Source organism: Zonotrichia leucophrys, chromosome 17 (assembly GCF_028769735.1).
Source record: "Zonotrichia leucophrys gambelii isolate GWCS_2022_RI chromosome 17, RI_Zleu_2.0, whole genome shotgun sequence".
Classification (NCBI taxonomy): domain Eukaryota; kingdom Metazoa; phylum Chordata; class Aves; order Passeriformes; family Passerellidae; genus Zonotrichia; species Zonotrichia leucophrys.
The window spans coordinates 7721320-7740561 of record NC_088186.1 but is presented as its reverse complement, the minus strand read 5'-3'; the positions used below and the strand labels follow the sequence as shown (position 1 = coordinate 7740561).

At 48.1% G+C, this 19242-nt stretch overlaps 1 protein-coding gene across 3 annotated transcripts in view; it reads right to left on the bottom strand.

Annotated features, from left to right (window-relative positions):
* ASTN2 (astrotactin 2) overlaps positions 1-19242 on the bottom strand; it is a 354980-nt gene that overhangs the window by 216157 nt on the left and 119581 nt on the right. For all 3 annotated transcript variants that reach the window (XM_064728027.1, XM_064728028.1, XM_064728029.1), the window contains exon 6: positions 12338-12484. In XM_064728027.1, the coding sequence (XP_064584097.1) occupies positions 12338-12484 (147 nt within the window). The remainder of the gene's footprint in view (positions 1-12337; positions 12485-19242) is intronic.

The window sequence follows — 19242 nt, the reverse complement described above, 5'->3', positions numbered from 1 at the left end:
AAAGGTGGCTGTGAGATTCTGCACTAAGTCTGAGGACTTGCAACGTGGGCAAAATTTGCAACCACTGTCTGAATGTTGAAATCCTTCTCAGAGATTACCCAGGGATAGCAAGTCTACAGATCCAGGGCCTGTTGTTATGAAACTGTAAGGCTTATGGCCCTTAGTAAAGGACTAGGACACCATTCTTTGAAGCCCCAACTTACTTTGATGAAAGCCAAGAGATTAAAAAAGCAGGACAATGAGCCTGCAGCAGCAGCCACCCCACGTGAACCTGCTTGAACACAAACTCTGGATCTCCTTTTGAAGAGGATCCCTGATGCTTAGCAAGAGGGAGCCCTTCTCACCCTCATCCTGCACCACATTAGCCATGCAAAGGATAAAACAAGCAGAGCCTCGAGTCAAGCATCCCAGTGAGTGACCTCATTTTCAGGCATCCCAAGATCTCAGCACCAGCTAAATCCAAGCCCTAATTTCCCATAAACTTGGGTCTTTGACACTCAGAGTGTTTATATACCATAAACACATTCACAGACACATGTCTAAACTCAAAGCCAGTGGAGGCTGCCAAGCTGCTGACTGCTCAAGCAAATGAGAATTAGACATCAGAGACACAGCAAGGCAGGGGCTGCCCCACCAAGGCTGCAGGATACATCTCAATCAGACACAAGGCAGCAGTAAATCACTGGGTAAACCCCCCAGCACCACTGCAAAGCAGAGAAACACTGAGCACAAAGAAGTTTCTTAGAGCCACGTGGTTTTATCCCCTAATTATTCTTTTCAATGAATTTTTAAAGATAGCCTTACATACCAATAACAACAATTGCTGGCTTCTTTTCCCAAACAGAAATGCATTGTGCACCCTTTGGGAGTGTTTACTATTTACATGTAGGTGTCTAAGTAGTAACCTGTCAATTTTGTTTTCCTCCTGATTTCCGCAGCTCCCTAATAAAGAGCAAGGCTTGGGAAGCACGTAGGGTTGTTTTGAGACTCAGCTACAGACAACTCCCTCTGCACCCAAGGACTGAAGAGCAAAACCAGCAGCTCTTGATTAAATCCCTATTTAATGAACCCCACTTCTGGTTAAAATACAGCTTGGAAGTCACAGAAGTAAACCCGACACAAACCAGACATGCCATTGGTACCCAGAGGGATGAAGCTGGCAGAGGATCCTGCTCCAGGATCTGCTCCATGGGCAGGTGGGTGATGGAGGGGTGACCTCTGGGGCTCCCCAAAATGGAATCATTCAGGTGGAAAAGACCTCTCAGATCATCAAATCCCACTGTTCCTCTGCCAAGGCAACCAGGACCTGTCCCCAGTGCCACATCCATGCACTTTTTAAATCCCTCCAGGAATGGGGACTCCATCACTGCCCTGGGCAGCTGTGCCAGGGCTGGACAACCCTTTTCTCTGAAGAAATCAGAGAAATCTTTACATTCAACCTAAAGAATCTTTATATTCAACCTAAATGTTCCCTGGGAGAAAAGGCCAAACCCCCCCTGGTTCCACCCTCCTGTCAGGGAGTTGTAGAGAGTGAGAAGATTCCCCCAAGCCTCCTTTTCTCCCTCAGATGCTCCTCATCAGACTTTTGCTCCAGCCCCTTCTCTGGCTCCAGGTATTTTGAAGATTAATTATTTTGATTTTAGTAATTCTGATTGAGAAGTCATCCTCATTATCAGGTTTTTATGGGGGTTGGTTTGTTTGTTTATTCGAAAAGCAGCAGTGAAAAGCTCTCAATCCAAAAATTCAGGCTCAGTGCAAAATGGAGGTTTTTCTACCTCAGTCTGAAAAACCCAAACCCAGGGAAATTAAAGGTTTTAGTTTCCTTTGTCCTTTACCTCCTTCCTCCCCTTTCTTTTCCTCCCTTTCCTTCCTCAGAGGAGTGAAGGAACAACTTCTAGCAAGGAAACTTCTCACATCTCTGAAGCTGAGTGTGTGGCAAGGTTTTGAGAGACATTCACAGACACCTTCATCACCTTCTCTCCCACTGAAAACACAAACAAACAAACAAACACCCCAACCTTGATCCCTTTATAGCTTGCCTGTGAAATAAATAACAGAAAAAAGGCACTCTACAAATATTTTGAAAGCTAAAATTCTGATGATTTCAAAGCCTTTTCACAAAATTTTTCACTTCACTTTCAAAGAATCCACACACAGAAAACAGTTTCTCAAAAGTCACCGTCGTATACATATCAAAACCACATTGAAAAGCTCAGAAAGGGCAGGTTGAGGAACAAATTCTTTTAGAAATTACCAAGAACAAACATTTTTCCAAGCGAAAGCTGTTTCAAACACCTTGCTGGGAACATCAGCTGGATTTGTTTTCCACGACTGCAATCTCTGGATGGAGGGAAGGGAAGTGATGGAGGACTTAAGGGGGGTGAAACCCAGTACAAACCAGCCTCCCAAAACCCTCCTCAAGGACCTCAGACCCTACTAAATCACCCCCACACCCGGTTTGAAGCACCCCTTCAGCTGCAGTCCCCAGAGCAGATCCCAGCACAGACACTCTGAAGATACAGGAGGGACTGTCCACCCTGCTGTCCCCACGTCCAACCTCCCAGGCATTCTCCTGGACACAAATGTCAAGCTTCCCACTCAAAGCCTTGCTGAAATCTCCCTTGAACAGCGACATTTAGTTCTCAGGGTAAAGCAGCCATCAACCAACCAAGTGAATACAGAAACAAAATGACAACTCTGCACCCAGCACCACCTCTGAGGAACCCCATACCTGTGGCATTCACATTCTCTGAAAAAATCCCTTTGCCCAGGATTTTTCTCCTGGGAAGCTGAGAAGCCTCAGAGAAAAGGAAAACAATTCTTATCTCATTTGCTTCTCCTGTGTTGTGCTCATCTGGAATGTGTTTGGAGATTGTTTACCCACAGGTGATTGTTCCATTGCATTCTGCTGGGAGTTGTTTTCACTCTTTGGCCAATCAGGGCCAAGCTGTGTCAGGACTCTGGAAAGAGTCAGGAATTTTCATTATTATCTTTTTAGCCTTCTGTAAGTATCCTTTCTGTATTCTTTAGTATAGTTTAGTATTCTTTAGTATAATATAGTATCATAAAGTAATAAATTAGCCTTGTGAGAACATGGAGTCAGATTCATCATTCCCACCTTCGTTGGGGCATTCCCTGCAAATACAACACTCCGTACCAGGACATGTCTCTCAAATACTGTTGGAATTACAAGCCAGCCAATGCCACGGAGCAGTGTGGAGAACACCAGGACACAGCTCCAGCCCCCTCTCAGCTCCACAAGGTCCAGCAACCCCTCAGGGGATTGATTTGTTTGGGTTTCTGTGCGCGTGTGTTTTCCACTCCCCCCGTTCCCTCCCCAGCGCTGATCAAAGCTGGGTGAGTTAAGGCAGCATCAGAAGTTCATGTCTCTCATGCTGGGGTCTCCTTCAAAGTTCAGTGGAATTGCTTAAGCCTTGACAAAAGAGGCTTGAAGTTTTGACATTTCAAAAATCATTTTCAAGAACACAACAGGATAAAACAGCTCAGAAGAGATATCTAACAAGGGAAAAGAACAAAGCACCCAAAAGGCAGCCAAAAGGGTTTGGCTTTTCCTTTCTCTTTCTTTTCAAGGCAAAAGATCAAAATATAATTTTTTTTGAAGAACATCTATTTATTCCTCCCTCTGCTCTTTTTTGTCATCTTTGGTCCATTCACTGTTTCTTGGCCAACAAAACTCCTTTTCATCTAAAATTAGTATTTTGTGTTGGGAAGCAATGGGAGGTCATACTATAGGTTTCTATTAATGTATCCAGCCCTATGCTATCATACAGTTCTAATCCTGTTACAGATAGTTTTTATAAACACTAGAGGAAAGATGATCCCTCTGGCTTCATTCTATAGGTACAAAGAATAACCCTATTTGATTTCTTTAGAAACCCTTTTTTCCCCCTTGTTAAACTTGAAAGAACATTGCCCAAAGAGACAACTCCTCCCCTATCAGCTCTTCCCCTTGATCAGCTCTCCCTCTCCTGTCCTGGGCCCAGGGCATGGAAACTTCTGCTTCTGAAATTTCTCCCAGAAAATGCCAAAGAGCCAGACACACTTTGGGAGCCCAGGACACACATGTACTGACTTTAGCAAGGAAATGTGATTTGGGGCAGGACTGCACCCACAGACTAACATAGTACTCAGCTTTACCATCCCTCACCTGCCCAGCACAAAACCAGGTGATCTGAGAATAATTTAAATAGTTCTAAGTCAAACTCTAAATTCTATAGTCTAGTTTGAATCCAGGGTCAGCATCACACCAGGTTAAAATCCAAGACAATCCTGACAATCCTCTTTACTCTGTTTTAACTATTTCTCTCACTGAACAAGGTGAATTTCTTAAACAGAAAGCTGTAACAGAAAGATTAGAAAACAGCACAAGCCTATGGACACATCTTTCATTCAATCCTCCCTCAACTGAAGCACTCACAGTTTATGTCTCACAGTGCTTGACTCCAGGGTGTATTTTCAGCACATGAACTGCACCCATGGGCTCTCACCTGCCCAACCCAATGGTGATCAAGCCTCCATCCCTTTGGAACACCATTAATCCTCCCAGAGCTTTTCCACCCTGGCAAAGCAGAAGTCAATTAGCAGTACATGTCTGTGTGCAATTACAGCTCAAAGTGGCACCACCTTTCCTGTGGGAGGAGCAGGGCTACAATTTAAGTGTTAAATTACATTTCCTTGATCATTCTGACAGACTCTCTCTTTGGGTTTTCTTGTCACTCAGCCTTGATTTCTCCAGGGCTGAGCTCCTGACAAACAACAAATGTATTTATAAGGCAGGTGATGGCTCTGCCAACTTCTCCTAAACTTAAGCAAGAAGGAATCTGCCCACCCTGCCTTGTGGTCAAGCTCATGCTGCCTTGAGATCTCCCATGGCAGCTTTAGACAAAGTCATTGTGGAGGTGTTGGTAAGAGCACAGCTCTGTCCTCAGAAGCCATCTGGGCCAGCAGGGGCTGAGACAGAAATGAGACTCCTGAAAAAAAAAAAAAAAACCCTAAAAATCTTCTCCTTAATGCTCTGCATCTCCCAGCTCCCACGCTGCAGCCCGGGGCTCTCTGACAGTGATGCTCTCCAGATATCAGAAAAGGGTTCAGGGAAATCCAGCCCAAATCTGATCACATCACAAAGCACAGAGGAGCTGCGATAAGCTTGTTGTATGAATGCAGAATTCAATGTTTGCATCTCCATCTATGGGAGGGAGAGCAGGTTGGCTGATCAAAGATGTGCCATCCCTCCCAAAGCAGAGGGTAAATGGTGTTGGTAAAGCTCAGCAAGTGCCCACCCCTGTGGGGAGGGGGCATCTCTCAGCATGCAATACTTCCCAGCTCTGAAGCAGCTCCTGCTTGTCGCAGACATCTTTTATGAAAATCCTTTCCTTAAGATTTTTCCTCCTGAGAAGCTGGGAGGCCTCAGGAACAAAATGCAAACAATGGTTATCTGCTGCTGTGGAATGCAACAGGTGCATCTGGGATTGGCCCATGTTGGTTGTTAGTAATTAATGGACAATCACAGTCAGCTGGCTCAGACAGAGAGTCTGAGCCACAAACCTTTGTTATCATTCTTTGTTATTCTGTTCTTAGCCAGCCTTCTGATGAAATCCTTTCTTCTATTCTTTTAGTATAGTTTTAATGTAATATATATCATAAAATAATAAATCAGCCTTCTGAAACATGGAGTCAGATCCCCATCTCTTCCCTCATCCTCAGACCCCTGTGAACACCATCACACCTGCCAACACCATCCAAATGCAAACACCAATCCAATGCCAATCCAATGCCAATCCTGCTGGCTTTGCTCCACTCAATCCTGCAGAGGAGAAGGAAGAACATTTGGCTTCCCTGCCCCAGGAGCTGGGGATGCCTCTGGCAGGCACAGGGCTGGGGAGCTGGGCAGCAGCTGAGCAGGTTCACCAGCCTGCCAAAGGCACGATATAAACATGATGTACTTCAGCCTCCAGAAGCTGATTAGTTCTTCATGCAAAGAGCGTTCGTGCTGTAAAACCGTCTTGGAATCCCTTTGATCCACGCTGATACAGTTCATAAATTGATGTTAATATTTAGAGTTCATGTCTGGTAACGCTGCAGCCATTTGCTCACATTTTCTTGCCAGGGAAGCAGACACGGGAGCAGGAGTGAGCTGTAACACAGACACCGAGGTGACCCTGCTGATTACGAGCTGCTGGAATAAAATGCAATTTGTAAAGCTGCCCCCAAACACGGCCACCTTACATGAAACACACAGGGCCTGGAGCAGCCAGACGTGACACTGAGTCTGCAAGAAAGTGTTGCTTCTGTCAGAGCCCTGACCCAGGTCTCCAGAGAGCAAAAAACCCTGGGAGGAGAACACAGCACAAGAAAAAAAATATTTTAAACCAATTCCTTCTGTTGATTTCAGAGGGGAATATGGATCTGGGAACAGCTGGTGAACATGGGAGACCCCAAATTCAGAATCTTTCTGAAAGCCTGAAAAGATCACAGCATCACAGAATGCTTTGGGACCTTAAAGATCATCTTGTTCCACGCCTCTCCCATGGGCAGGGACACCCTGCACTGGACCAGATTGCTCAGAGCTCCACCCAGTCTGACCTGAGATAGCTTTGAGACCAGATCTCTTTCTCCATCCTGGTACAAACCTGGGGAGCTTCACCTGAAAATCAGAGAGTGTGTCCAGCTTCTTCTTGATGCCAAAGGGGATGGGGCACAGCCAGTCCCCCACCTCCCATGGCTCATCTCTGTGTGAGCACACATACAGCACATCCTGAGTGCCCTGAGGGCACAAGGCAATGCTCAGTCACCTCCAAGAGCTGCAGAAGACTGAGCAGGAGATGTCAAAAACAAACAGTTTAAACCAACACATTTAATTAAAACCAAAATGAGAAGTTGTTGTGAGTCCCAACAATTGCAGTCAGCAGAGCAGTCTTCAGGGAAAATTAACACAGGCTGCTAATAGCAGCATCCAATTCAGCAGCATCTTGGAGAAAACAGTGGTGGGGGAAGGTAGGAAATAATCTGCAGATGAAACAATTACTGATCAGCTGCATGGCAAGGACAGCACGGCTTCGCTCAGGCAGGCAGACACAGATGCAGGAGATTAAAAGAATAAACAAAAAGCAGCTCCCTCCACCTCTCTCTGCCATCTTGTCAGATGCTCCAACACAAAACACGGTCTTGAGTAGAAATTCCACTTCTGCTGGACTCCTGGCTTTGCAAGGGGGGATCTGGGTTTGCTCTCAGGGCAGCGTTCATCCTGGAAGAGGATTCCACACTGGCAGGAGGGACAGAGCCAACACACGGGCAGCTCATCAAGGTGGGGACACTGCCCACACCAAGCTCTGATCCCACACACTGGATCCCTGCCTGCCCACACTGAGCTCTGTGCACCCCCTCTACACCCATCCCACAGCCCAGCAAGGTACAGAAGGATCACCACAACTTCCCTGGCACACACCTCAGAAGAGGAGGGAAGAAGGCTGTAAATGCCCTGAAATGTCTTTGACAAAAACCTGCTTTATGCCCTTTGCTTTATTTCCACTTATAAAACAAAGCCCTACCAGCCCCTCACTAAAGGCAGCTCCTGCTTCCCTCTGCACCACTGGAGGATCTCACCCACCTCTCCCACTAAAGTACAAACATCCACCCACACCGTATATAACCTCTCACAGGCTGTAAAAACGGGAAGCTTTAATTGATACTATATTTCATACTGTTGTGCAGCAAGGACGTACTCCAGGCTGAGCCCTCCAGAGTATCTTCCTCCACCCTGCCTTCCCTGCAAGCCGTTCCCATTGCTCCAGCTCTACTTTTTTGAATTATTACCTACAAGAAAAAAACAAAGCCAAAAAAACAACTACTGAATGTAGAGCTGAGTGGCTCCCATATTCATAAGAGGTTTTATTACTCAGATGGAGGGACTCTCCTTTCTTCCCCCCTTTGACACAGCTAAAGGGTCCTCTAAATAATGCCTTGCATTTCCATATCCTCATAAAAGCCACTACAGTTCTTTCCATAAATCTGAGGCACCTCTGAATTTAGAACAATTCCTCCTGCTCAGCACGGGCAGGGGCTGCCTCGAGACACAAACCCTGGAGCAGCAGAAGGGAGGAGAGGATGCTCCAAGCACTGTGTTTGAATAGAGAGGATTTAGAGGCACCAACTCGTTTCTGGGAAGCAGGAGGCCCCAGCCCTCCCCACCAGCTCCTGGCAGGCTCTCCTTGATCCAGCTGCTCCACGAAGTGAAGGCACAGCAGCTGTGCAAACCAGGCAATAACTGCTCAGCAGGGAGCGAGGCAGGGGCGCCCCACCAAATGAACAAAAGGAAGAAAACAAACCCAGGGAGAAATAAGGGCAATAGAGACAGGCTGGTTATTATAGAACTGCTGCTTGGAATATATCCTCCCAGCTTGGCTGCCAGTTGGCTTCTAGTGCCAGCCCTTCCCCTCCCCTTTCCCACCCTGCCACTCCAGCAGGCTCTGGAGCTGCTTTCTCTAACGCCATTCTTGCTGCAGCTCTTCTCCAAAGCTGGAGACATTTGGGGAGGCTTCCCCCCTCTTTCTTTTCTTGGCTCTGGCTGCTGGCACGCCAGAACTGGCTGGCATCTATTTAAAGTTTCCTTCAAAGCTGAGTTCTCATCGTCTAGGAGAGCGATTTCTTTCAGCCTCTGCCTTTGTTTGGCTCCTCCTGCAGAGGTGCCGGTAGCAGCTCCGCTTTCAGCTTTTCCTTGGCTCCTGGTGCCTATTGAAAATCCCACATTTGAAAAGGGAAGGAGAGGGCACCACTCCCTCAAATGGGAACATCTCCTGTGAATGCACCATGGCTGCCTTCTCCCAGAGCCTGGTTTATCATCCTGTGCAGCCCCAAAGGGAACAGCTTTGGGAATTCAGACGATTTCAGCGCGCACAGACACCCGCGAGACGCGGTGCCACCGTCGGGTGCCACACCAGAAGCTGCTACAAGACTGATCAAAGCTCCCAGACTCTGCCAGGCCAAACACGTCAGCTCTGTTGTCACCTCGGTGCCACAGGGATGCTGATGCCAACCCTCTGTAAAAACCACATTTAATCCCCCACAGGAGATCTCCAGGGAGGAGCAGGTCCTTTCTTCTCCATCAGCATTAAAATGCAGGTGCTGAGCCTTGGCAAACACATCCAGCCACACTTTTCCTGGGTTTCATTGAAATTTCCCAGCCCAGCTCAGTTCTGTGATGTCTTTAAATGCTTTGTAATATTTCGCTGCCAGTTGGGTGGCGCCTTGGGATTTGCTGTTATTCAAAAAGAAGGGACAACTTTAAGAGCTTTTTCTCTTCCCAAGCAAGAGACTGTCATCACATAAAATGCTGAGATTTCAGGGAAAGTGATAGCCACTGCAAAATGTCTTGGCTGCTTCTGTGTGAAGAATTTGACTGTTTCTCATAAAAAATATTTAAAAAGTTTTCGCAGTTTGTAATTATATTTTACAGTTTCATTACAAAGCTCATTTTAATTCTTCTCCAAACCGTTGTTACCAGTCCTCTTGCCACTTTCTCTTCAGAAAAGTCATTAAGTCGGGACTGGAGATCATCCCATTTCCCCCAGTTTCAAGGATATTAATCTGCTTTATTGGTATTTCATTGTCATTTTCATTCGAGTGTTCCCTGCATTTGCATAATTTGCATTGCCACTCCTTTCCTGGTGACAAGCACAGGTTCAGCTTTCCACTTTCATTCTATGGAGTCTCACTGCATTTTGTTTATTTTCTTTTTCAGGACACACTGTCTTTCCTGGGCCAGAACCACAAGCTGGGGAAAGGATGCTGAGGTCCTGTCTCCATTCCTTCTTTCCTGGCTGACCTTCAGCAAGCACCAGAACCAGTGTGAGCTCCCAGTCCAAGTGCTGATTTGGCCAGTGCCCATCCCAAAGGGACACAAGTTAGCACTGGAGGAACCTCATGTCCCAAATGCAGGAGTTTCTGTTCTCCAGTTACTTGGAACCATCTCTGAAAATTTCAAATATTCATATGTGGCTTGGACAATCATTAAAACCAATGTGTAGACAAGTCCCTTGTTTCAAATCCTTAAATCACAGAATGGTTTGGCTTGAAAGGGACCTTAAACATCCTCTTGTTCCAACCTCCTGTCATGGGCAGCAACACCTTCCACCAGACCAGGGTGCTCAGAGCTCCATCCAAACTGGCCTTGAACACTTCCAGGGATGTGGCATCCACGCCTTGATGTTATCTTCATGTCTCCACTGAACTCATGTTCAGTTCCTCCAATGTGTGAACACAAAGTAGATCTCTCCTCCTCTTTCCTAAAAGGGCCAAGCTGTGATCCCTGGGCTATCTCAGCTACCCAGAAACCAATCTTAGCAGGGCTAATCCCACTTCAAACACACTGGTGACTCCCATTCTGCCATGGGGTGATGATTTCAACTCCTCTCCACTGGTCCCTGCAGGTCTCATGCCACTGTGTGTTGTCGCAGACATCTTTTGTGAAAAATCTTTTCTTGAGATTTTTCTCTCGTCTGAGAAGCTGGGGCCTCAGAAACAAGATGTAAACAATAGTTATCTGCTGCTGTAGAATGCATCAGGTTTTGTCTATGATTGGGCCACCTTGAATGTTTACAATTAATGGCCAACCACAGACCAGATACCTTAGACTCTCTGTCCGAGACACAGATCTTTGTTATTCATTCTTTTCTATTCTTAGCTTAGCCTTCTGAGGAAACCTGTCCTTCTTTTCTTTTTAGTATAGTTATAATGCAATATATATATAATAAAATAAAAAATCAAGCCTTCTGAACATAGAGTCAACATTCTCATCCCTCCCTTCACCTGAAAACCCCTGTGACCACTGTCACAGTGTGTCTTTAACCATCTCCCCCTCCCCAAAACAACAATCCCCCAAGAGCTGCTCTCCATTCCAAAGCTCCCAAAGCAGGGATTTGTCCCAGAGCTAGCTGCACCAGGACACCCCAGCAGCTGCTGATGCACTGGCTGCATGCAGCACGTTTCTGGCAGAGAGAAAGTGCCCCCTCTGCATGCCCCAAGCAGTGAGACGAGTGCAGGAGCTGAGGAATTGGAACCGACTGAATAATGGGTCCTGTCTGCTGGAAGAAAATGAAATTTGCCCTCATGTTACTGAAAACTTGCACTCGACGCTCACTGCACATTATAAAGAAAAGGTCAGTGAAACACAACAAATGCAAGGAGCCCAGTTGGAGAAAGCAATAAATAGTGACAGCAGCACTTGTCTAATTCATCAAAGCATCTGTGCCTTTGCTCAAACCCCAGCAATTTCCCTCCATGCTGCTGCAAGGGCTGGGATGAGCAGCTCTGCTGCTGCCTGTCTGTGCAGCTCCCAGGGCTCCTCAACGAGTTTGGAGGAGAACAGAAATATCCATCAGACGCAATTAGCACCAATGATAACAACGATAATATTAATTGACATGACTGAGATTTTGGCCTCGGGCTCGCAGATGTGCTTGTGGAAAGGGAGATCCCTGCAGCCAAACACAGCTGGGGCATTCCTAAAGAGAGGAATCTCCATGTCCCAAACACACCCAGAGGGGCAGCAGGAGGGGGGGGCCACAGAGAGCAAGGCACAACTTTCCCAGGCTGGGGAAGGCTCTGAAAGGATCAGAGAGAAGAATAATAAACAATTCTTATCTTCACTTGCTGCACCTGTTTTGAACATTGCAATGTGTTATGGAGATTTGTTTACCTAAGGGTGGTTTCTTAATTGGCCAATGGTGATGGTGTTTGGATGGATTGACCAATCTGGTCTGACTGTATCAGACAGTCTGTAAGGGCGATGTATTGTATATTTGGGGTGCCTTGATGAAGGAATGATGCATCTGACTCCATATTCTCAGAAGGCTAATTTATTACTTTATTATACTATATTATATTAGAGAATACTATACTAAACTATACTAAAGAATACAGAAAGGATACTAACCGAATACTAAAAATAATGAAAACTCCTGACTTTTTCCAGAGTCCTGACACAGCTTGGCCCTGATTAGCCAAAGAGTGAAAACAACTCACAGCTGAATCCAATGAAATAATCACCTGTGGGTAAACAATCTCCAAACACATTCCACATGAGCTCAACACAGGAGAAGCAAATGAGATAAGAATTGTTTTCTTTTTTCTCTGAAGCCTCTCAGCTTCCCAGGAGAAAAACCCTGGGCAAAGGGATTTTTCAGAGAATGTGAATGCCACAGCGATGGGTTTCTTAACAAGTATAGTATAATAAAGCGGTGGATCAGCCTTCTGGAATCATGGAGTCAGTGCCAATTATTACCACAACAGGAATGCCATGCCACGATTAGGAGTGTCTTACCATCAGCAATGAAGTGCTCGGGGACGTGGAGCGTCACCTTGACGGTCAGCGGGCAGGAGAGCTGCGAGCCGCACACCACGGCCAGCACGCAGGAGCTGACCGCGATCAGTGTCAGCGCCGTCTTGTTCACGGGGCTCTTCATGGAACCTGCAAGGCACACACAGCCGTGGGTGGGTGGGGGGCCAGAAGGGAAAGATGTGCCCAGGGCTTTGTCAGCAGAGGCAGGGGAGAATCAACATGGGGAAGGCAGGCGTGGAGAACAAGGACGGGAGCTCAAGAAGGGTCTGCATACCCCAGGGTTCCCATCACACCTTGTTTGGCACGGGGTTTCATTTGGCTAGAGGAGGGAACCCCCCAAAAAAACCTGCTCAAAGCCCTGTACAGACCCTCTCCCTGGGAACTTCTCCTCCCTGGAATCACTCATCACACCTGCCATGCTTCCCTGCTGAAACCACCATCACTTCTTGTCAATATTGGTTGGCTTCGCAACCCACTGTGAAACCCTGTGGGGCAGGACCCGAGGTGGTTAGGAGAGCAGTGGCTGCTCATAGCATGGGTCAGGGGCTAGGGTCTACTATGTGATAGGAATGTGCTTGGTGTGCCACTGAGAGTTGGATATTTTCTTGTAGATAGAGGCTCAGTAGGAGCACAAAGACATAGGCTTGGATTACCCCACCACAGCTTCCCCTGGTTGGAGCCTGCACAGGGAATGCTCCAACCTGGGTTTGTAGGACAGGAGAAGTGGCTGATTTGCTGGAAAATACCTCCCAATCACTGAGACCAACAGGAGCAAGTAAATTGATTATTTATGAAGCATCTTTCCTTATGCATGGATCATCTAAACAGCCATCCCACTCCTATTTCGCAGCTTAACTGCCAATACTCTGTGCCCCTCACCTTGCAATCCTCTTTTTTTTTTTCTTTTCCAATCTTTATTCATATCATCAGCATAAGTTAGCACTTCCATGGGAGGCAAATTCCTCCTCTTGCTGGGCATACTGTGCCTGCCACAACCCCTGCTTGGCTTGAAGTTATAACACGAATGCAAAAAAGTAAAAAAGAGGAGGAGAAAAAAGGGGAAAAAAAAGGAAGGGAAAAAAGCCCCCATGAGGATAAGTGGACAAAATCAAATATAGAATGGACCAGACAACGCTGGATTTCACCCTTATAAATCACGTTTCAATCCAGGGTCTTAGAGTACTTTGCAAACATTAAATCATAAATCCCTTATGAGTGAGACAAGTATTATCCCCTTTTCACAAAGAGCCCAAATCCCAGGTATGATGGCAGCTTTCACCAAACTGCAGCCAGAGTGGAGCTGCAGGAATTAGGATTTCACATCCCCAGTGGTCCATGTGGCTTCTTCTCTCCCCATGACTCAGAGGAGAGCAGCACAGGGGCTTGGAACAGCAAAAATCCCTTTACAGTTCCTTGAGTTTGAGCTTGGCTGCTCAAGGAAAGGGACAATTGCTCCAAGTCTCCTGTAACTCCCTTCCCTCCTGCACTCTCTCATTTCCATCACTGCTAACCACTGACCTCTACAAGTGCCTCATGTTTGGTTTTGACCAACTGAACCAAAACAAGGGGGCTTCTGCTCGAGCTGAAATTGGGTTTCCAGCTCAGCTCTTTATTGTTCACGACCAGTTAGCTGCCAGGTTTCACGGGAGACTGCTAGAAAAGCACTTAAAAGAGAGGGACTGGAATTTTGTTTTCCATCTCTTTCCCTGCTCTGTGGACCATTGATGCTCCAGCATTGCTGTGCTGCATTTAAAAACCTATCTGGAGATAATCAGCTTCACTCCAAGCCTTTAAAACCACAAGCAAATGTATTTTCAGCAAGGCCCAGCTAACCAAACCCATCTCAGCAGGTTCTCCAGGGCTGCACCCTGGTCCAGAGGTGAGACAAACTGATCCCTTCCTTCTTCAGCCCAGGGAAAGGATCTAAACCCAGCTCAGTAGCTCAGGCAGCCCCAAATAAACCCAATGTCACAAATGAGAGGTTGGCCTGGCTAAGCCTGGGCTTTCCCTCCTCTCCTTGTCATCTCCAGGCCTTCAGGGAAGTGCTTGAAGGGCAGATTTCAAACTGCAGGTGCACCAAACAATCTGGTATCAATGTCCTTTCCAAGAGGAGGAAGCTGGGTGGGGAATACAAGACCTTTATGGATGGTTAAGAGCTCCAGCACCCAAGAGAACCCTGGTTTGGGTCTTGTGGGGTTTCAAAAAGCCCAGGAGGAAGATGGTAACCAGGCATGGCTGAGATTAAACTCACTCTCCAGATCTCTCTCCCCTAATAAATGCTTCATACATTAAGATGATCTCTCTATATCCTTAATCAAAGATGTTTTTGTAGTGTTCAAAGGTTGCAACAAAGTGAGTGGATTTCCAAGTGCTCAGCCATGCAGTTTTGGAGGGAAAAACCTGGACCATGGGGATTCCCAGGGAATCTGCACCCAAACAGGGCAGGGCACACCATCAGGATGAAAAATAGGAATAAATTACTTCTATCCAGAGAGAAAGAACTTCTCCCCACAGCCCACAAAATCCAAGGAGAGAGAAGCAGAAAGGAAAAGCAAAGTGCTCCATTTCAGGGCAGAATCATACCTGACATGCTCCCTCTAATTAAGGGTGGCTTAATTAGACTGGGAAACAAGAGGAAGGTCCAATGCCGTGGTCAGAAGGACTCTGGCCACCACCACCTTCCCCACCCAGGATTTTTTTGTCTCCCCTCAAACCCCAGTGCAAATTATCCTGGTGAGGACACGAATCCCTGCTCAGAAACCGCTTGCAAAGCACCACATTCCCCTGAAGATTTTGCACCTGCTGCAAGATGAAGATAAATTCAAAGGCACTGGTGTAAACACTCAGCAAACAGCCCCTCCAAACGCACCGTGTCTCCTTTGAAATATCATTTCCTCGTGCATTTAATTACTCACTGCTTTGTACACTTTCCTTTGCCTGCCCAAAAAACAAGGAGGGGGGAAAAAGCCCAACAAAACTCTGGGCTCAATTCTTCTTAATATTGGCAGTGCTGCCTAAATTTAGGGGGGAGAAGAAGAAAAAAAAAAAAGAAAAGAAGAAAGAGAAAAGGTGTGTTCAGAACACGTATGGATTTATGAGCAACACAAATATCCTGTGTTCTCAGTAATATGCTGTTTCTAAATCAGGCTCATAAATACATGCTTGGGAGATTAGTCTATAAAAAAAAAAATAAACTTTAATTACCCCCTCTTTATCAGCACACAGCCCGTGGTGTTAACCATATGTGGGTGTTAAACGCCAAGTGCTTTGCAATCTTCCCCACCCCCCGGGAGACAATGGCATCACAGGGAACGCTCCGTGGCCACTCGGATATGGAAATGTATTCCCAGCTCCTGAGGAAGAGGGGCTGGGGAGAACAGCGAGTGCTGGGAGTGCTTAGCAACCCCTGACGAGCTGTGCTGCATGCAGGGCACCCAGCTTGGGGACAGCAGCATCCCCTGGGGGGACAACAACACCTCTAGGGGACAGCAGGACTTCTGGGGAACAGCAGCATCCCCTGGGGGGGACAGCCAGCCCAGCCCAGGGACATGAGCATCCCTGGGAGACAACAGTACCCCTAGGGACAGCAGCATCCCTGGGGGACAGCCAGCCCAGCCCAGCTTGGGACAGCAGCACCTCTGGGGGACAGTAGCATCTCTGGGACAGCAGGACCTCTGGGGGATAGCAGCACTTGAGGCACAGCCAGCCCAGCCCAGCTTGGGGACAGCAGCATCCCCAGGGAACAGCAGCACCTCTGGGACAGCCAGCCCAGCCCAGCCCAGCCGCATCCCTAGGGGACAACAGTACCCCTAGGGACAGCAGCACGCCCTGGGGACAGCCAGCCCAGCTCAGCTCGGGACAGCAGAACCCTGAGGACAAACAACAGCATCCCAGGGGACACCAGTACCTCTAGGGACAGCAGCCCAGCCCAGCTCGGGGACAGCAGCATCTTTGGGGGACAGCAGCACCCCTGGAGACAGCAGCATCCCTGGGGGACACCCAGTCCAGGGACAGCAGCATCCCTGGGGGACAGTGGCATTTTCGGGGACAGGTCAGGTCAGCCCAGCCCAGCCCAGCTCGGGGACAGCAGCATCCCTGGGGACAGCCAGCCCAGCCCAGCCAAGCCAAGCCCAGCCCAGCTCGGGGACAGCAGCACCTCTGGGGGACAACAGCATCCCTGGGGACAGCAGGACCTCTGGGGGACAGCCAGCCCAGCCCAGCCTGGGGACAGCAGCATCCCTGGGGACAGCCAGCCCATCCCAGCCCATCTGACACCCAGGGATGCTCCCAGCCCCCACCGCTGTCGCAGCCATGCAGGAGGAATGGGGCTCCCCTAATGCTCCATGGTTGTGTTGCAGCAGAGGCTCATTAATAGCACAGAGCAGCGTTTCCAGGACAGCCTCACACACAGACACGTCCCCGGGTGTCCTGCGAGGGACAAATCATGTCCAATCAAGGCAAACGCCAATTAAGAGGAGCTGTGGCTGTTGGCAGGAGGCTCTGGACATGGAGCAGCCCTGCACGGGGAGGGAGCAGCGCTGCCTGCCTCCCCTCCTGCCCTGCAGCCTCCTCTTCCTCAGCAGGATGGTCCCTCTGGGGCATGGGATGGGAAATAGGGATGGGATGAGCAATTGGGATGGGAAATTGGGATGGGACAGGATGGGAAACAAGGATGGTAAATTGGGATGGAATGGGAAATTGCAAAGCGAAATTGGGATGGGATGGGTAATTGGGATAGGAAATGGGGATGGGAAATGGGGACAGGATGGGGTGGAAGGATGGAAGGGGATGGGAAATGGGATGGGAAATGGGATGGGAAATGCTCCTTCCAGTCAGACACAGCTCTGGTGCACCATGACCCCACCAAGCCTTCACACAGTGACCCAGAGCCCCTTCCTTCTAAAGCAGAGGGATGTGGATGCAATGAGCCCCCCAGGCAGGGGGGAGAGCACAGGCTGGTGTTCCATCACACACCATCTACACCACAGCCTCTTCCTCAGGCATGTTCATCACTGCAGTCCTGGAGAAATCCCAATGAAGGTGCCCACAGCTCCAGCCCAGCTCTGGCTCACTGGGCAATGGGCTGCCTCCAGCCTCATCCCAGAGCCAGCAGGATGTGGATCAGCCCTCAAGTGGCAGCTCTGCTTGCCCTGTGTTGGGGGAGAGCCCTGAGGAGCCCCTCCAAGGACACAGAGGGTGCACAGAGGAGGGAATGAGGAAAGGAGGAGGAGAGGCAGCACGCTGTGCAGCAGAAGGGTGAGATCAGAGTCGCTTCTGGATTTATAGAGGATTAGATCTTGCTGAGCACATGCTGAATCAGATTAATACTATTAACATTTATGAATTATCCTCTAGCAATTAGCTGAGACGTCCTCCAGCACAGCACAGGGAGAAAAGGCAGCCCTGGGCTGTGGGTCAGGGGGAGGAAGGTGCCAAGAGTGGCTTGGGCACTGTAGGGAGGGTGGGCTTGGGCAGCTGGACCCCATAGCAAGGTCAAGGGCTCATTGACCGAGCTCCTGTGCATCCCAGTGAGCTCTTGTGCTCCTCCAGCAGCCTGAGCCTCGGCTCTTGAGGTGCTCCTGGAGTTATACAGCCTTATGTACTGAATAAATGCATTTGATTCCTCATTATACAGCTGTTGGTGGTGCTCCCCTTTGCTCTAGGGCATTTTGCTGCAGCTGGCAGGGAGAACTCACCAGCAAACTCCAACCCAGAGGAGCAAGGGGGCAAAGGCAAAGCCTTGAAGGCTGGGCAAGGAATGAGCAGCTGAGGAGAGAGGGGGAAATACAGATGAGCAAAGTGGCACAGGCTGAGATGCTGATCCACCAGCCCCATCAGCACCAGGGTCACCATGGGCAGATTCTCCTGCCCACACATCTCAAACCTTCTGGCACAGCAAAGGGGGGAAAGAATTTGTGCAAACTCAATTTGCTCTCCTGGCACTGCTATATTTTTTTTTCATTTCTCTAGGCAGGGACAATTAAAATCAATGAAGTCAGTTTTGCTTTCATGTTCTCAGTGCAGAATTGGTTGAGATAAAATCACATTAAAGAAACAGCTACATATTTAAAGGTAGATATTGCCTGCACTGGAATTTTCTTTCATGAAAATCAATGAAAGCACTTCTCCTGGAATTAAGGCCCGATCTTTTTTTTTTGTTTCACACTCCAAATGAGTCCCAATTTTACAATGTACAAGCACAAAGGCAAATCTGAGTGGAAGGTTTCATTTTAAGGAGAAGGAAAAGCAATTTTCAATACAGTGTAGCAAAAACATTATTCCTACAGGAAAAAGGAGGGAAAAAAAGTAATCATTATCTATGAAATAGTTTGTGTTGAGTCACAGCCCAGGGAGGATTGTGCTCAGCAAGAGAGGGCTGGGCAGACAGATAAATTGATTTTAGAAACGAGGAGGAGGCCAGGGTGGCAGGGAGGGCTCAGGACATGGCAGGAGATGTCTCAGGACTCAAGTTGTTCATTCTGGCTGGACCTTCACCACACTGCCTGCTGTCCCATTGTCACCCTGCAGGCTGAGCTGGGATTGGGGAATTGGGCTGCAGCCTCAAAAAAAAAAGTCCCAAATCATCATTTGCCTCCATCCATTATTTTATAATGGAATAGATGGAATAGATGCAAACTGACAGAACGGGATGAGAACACAAATCTCTGCTCTGCAACAGCTCCCCATGCTCGGGGCACACCCCTCCGTGCCTCAGTTTTTCCCCATACAGCCAAACATCACGTGCGACATCCACCACCCTCTGCAGCCAGCAGACAAATCCATGCTGCCACATGAATCCACAACCAAAAGCATCTTCATTTTCCAAGCAGCTCCAGCCCTCTCCCCCCTCCTGCCTGCATCCAGCTCCGTGTTTATGTTCAGCTTCC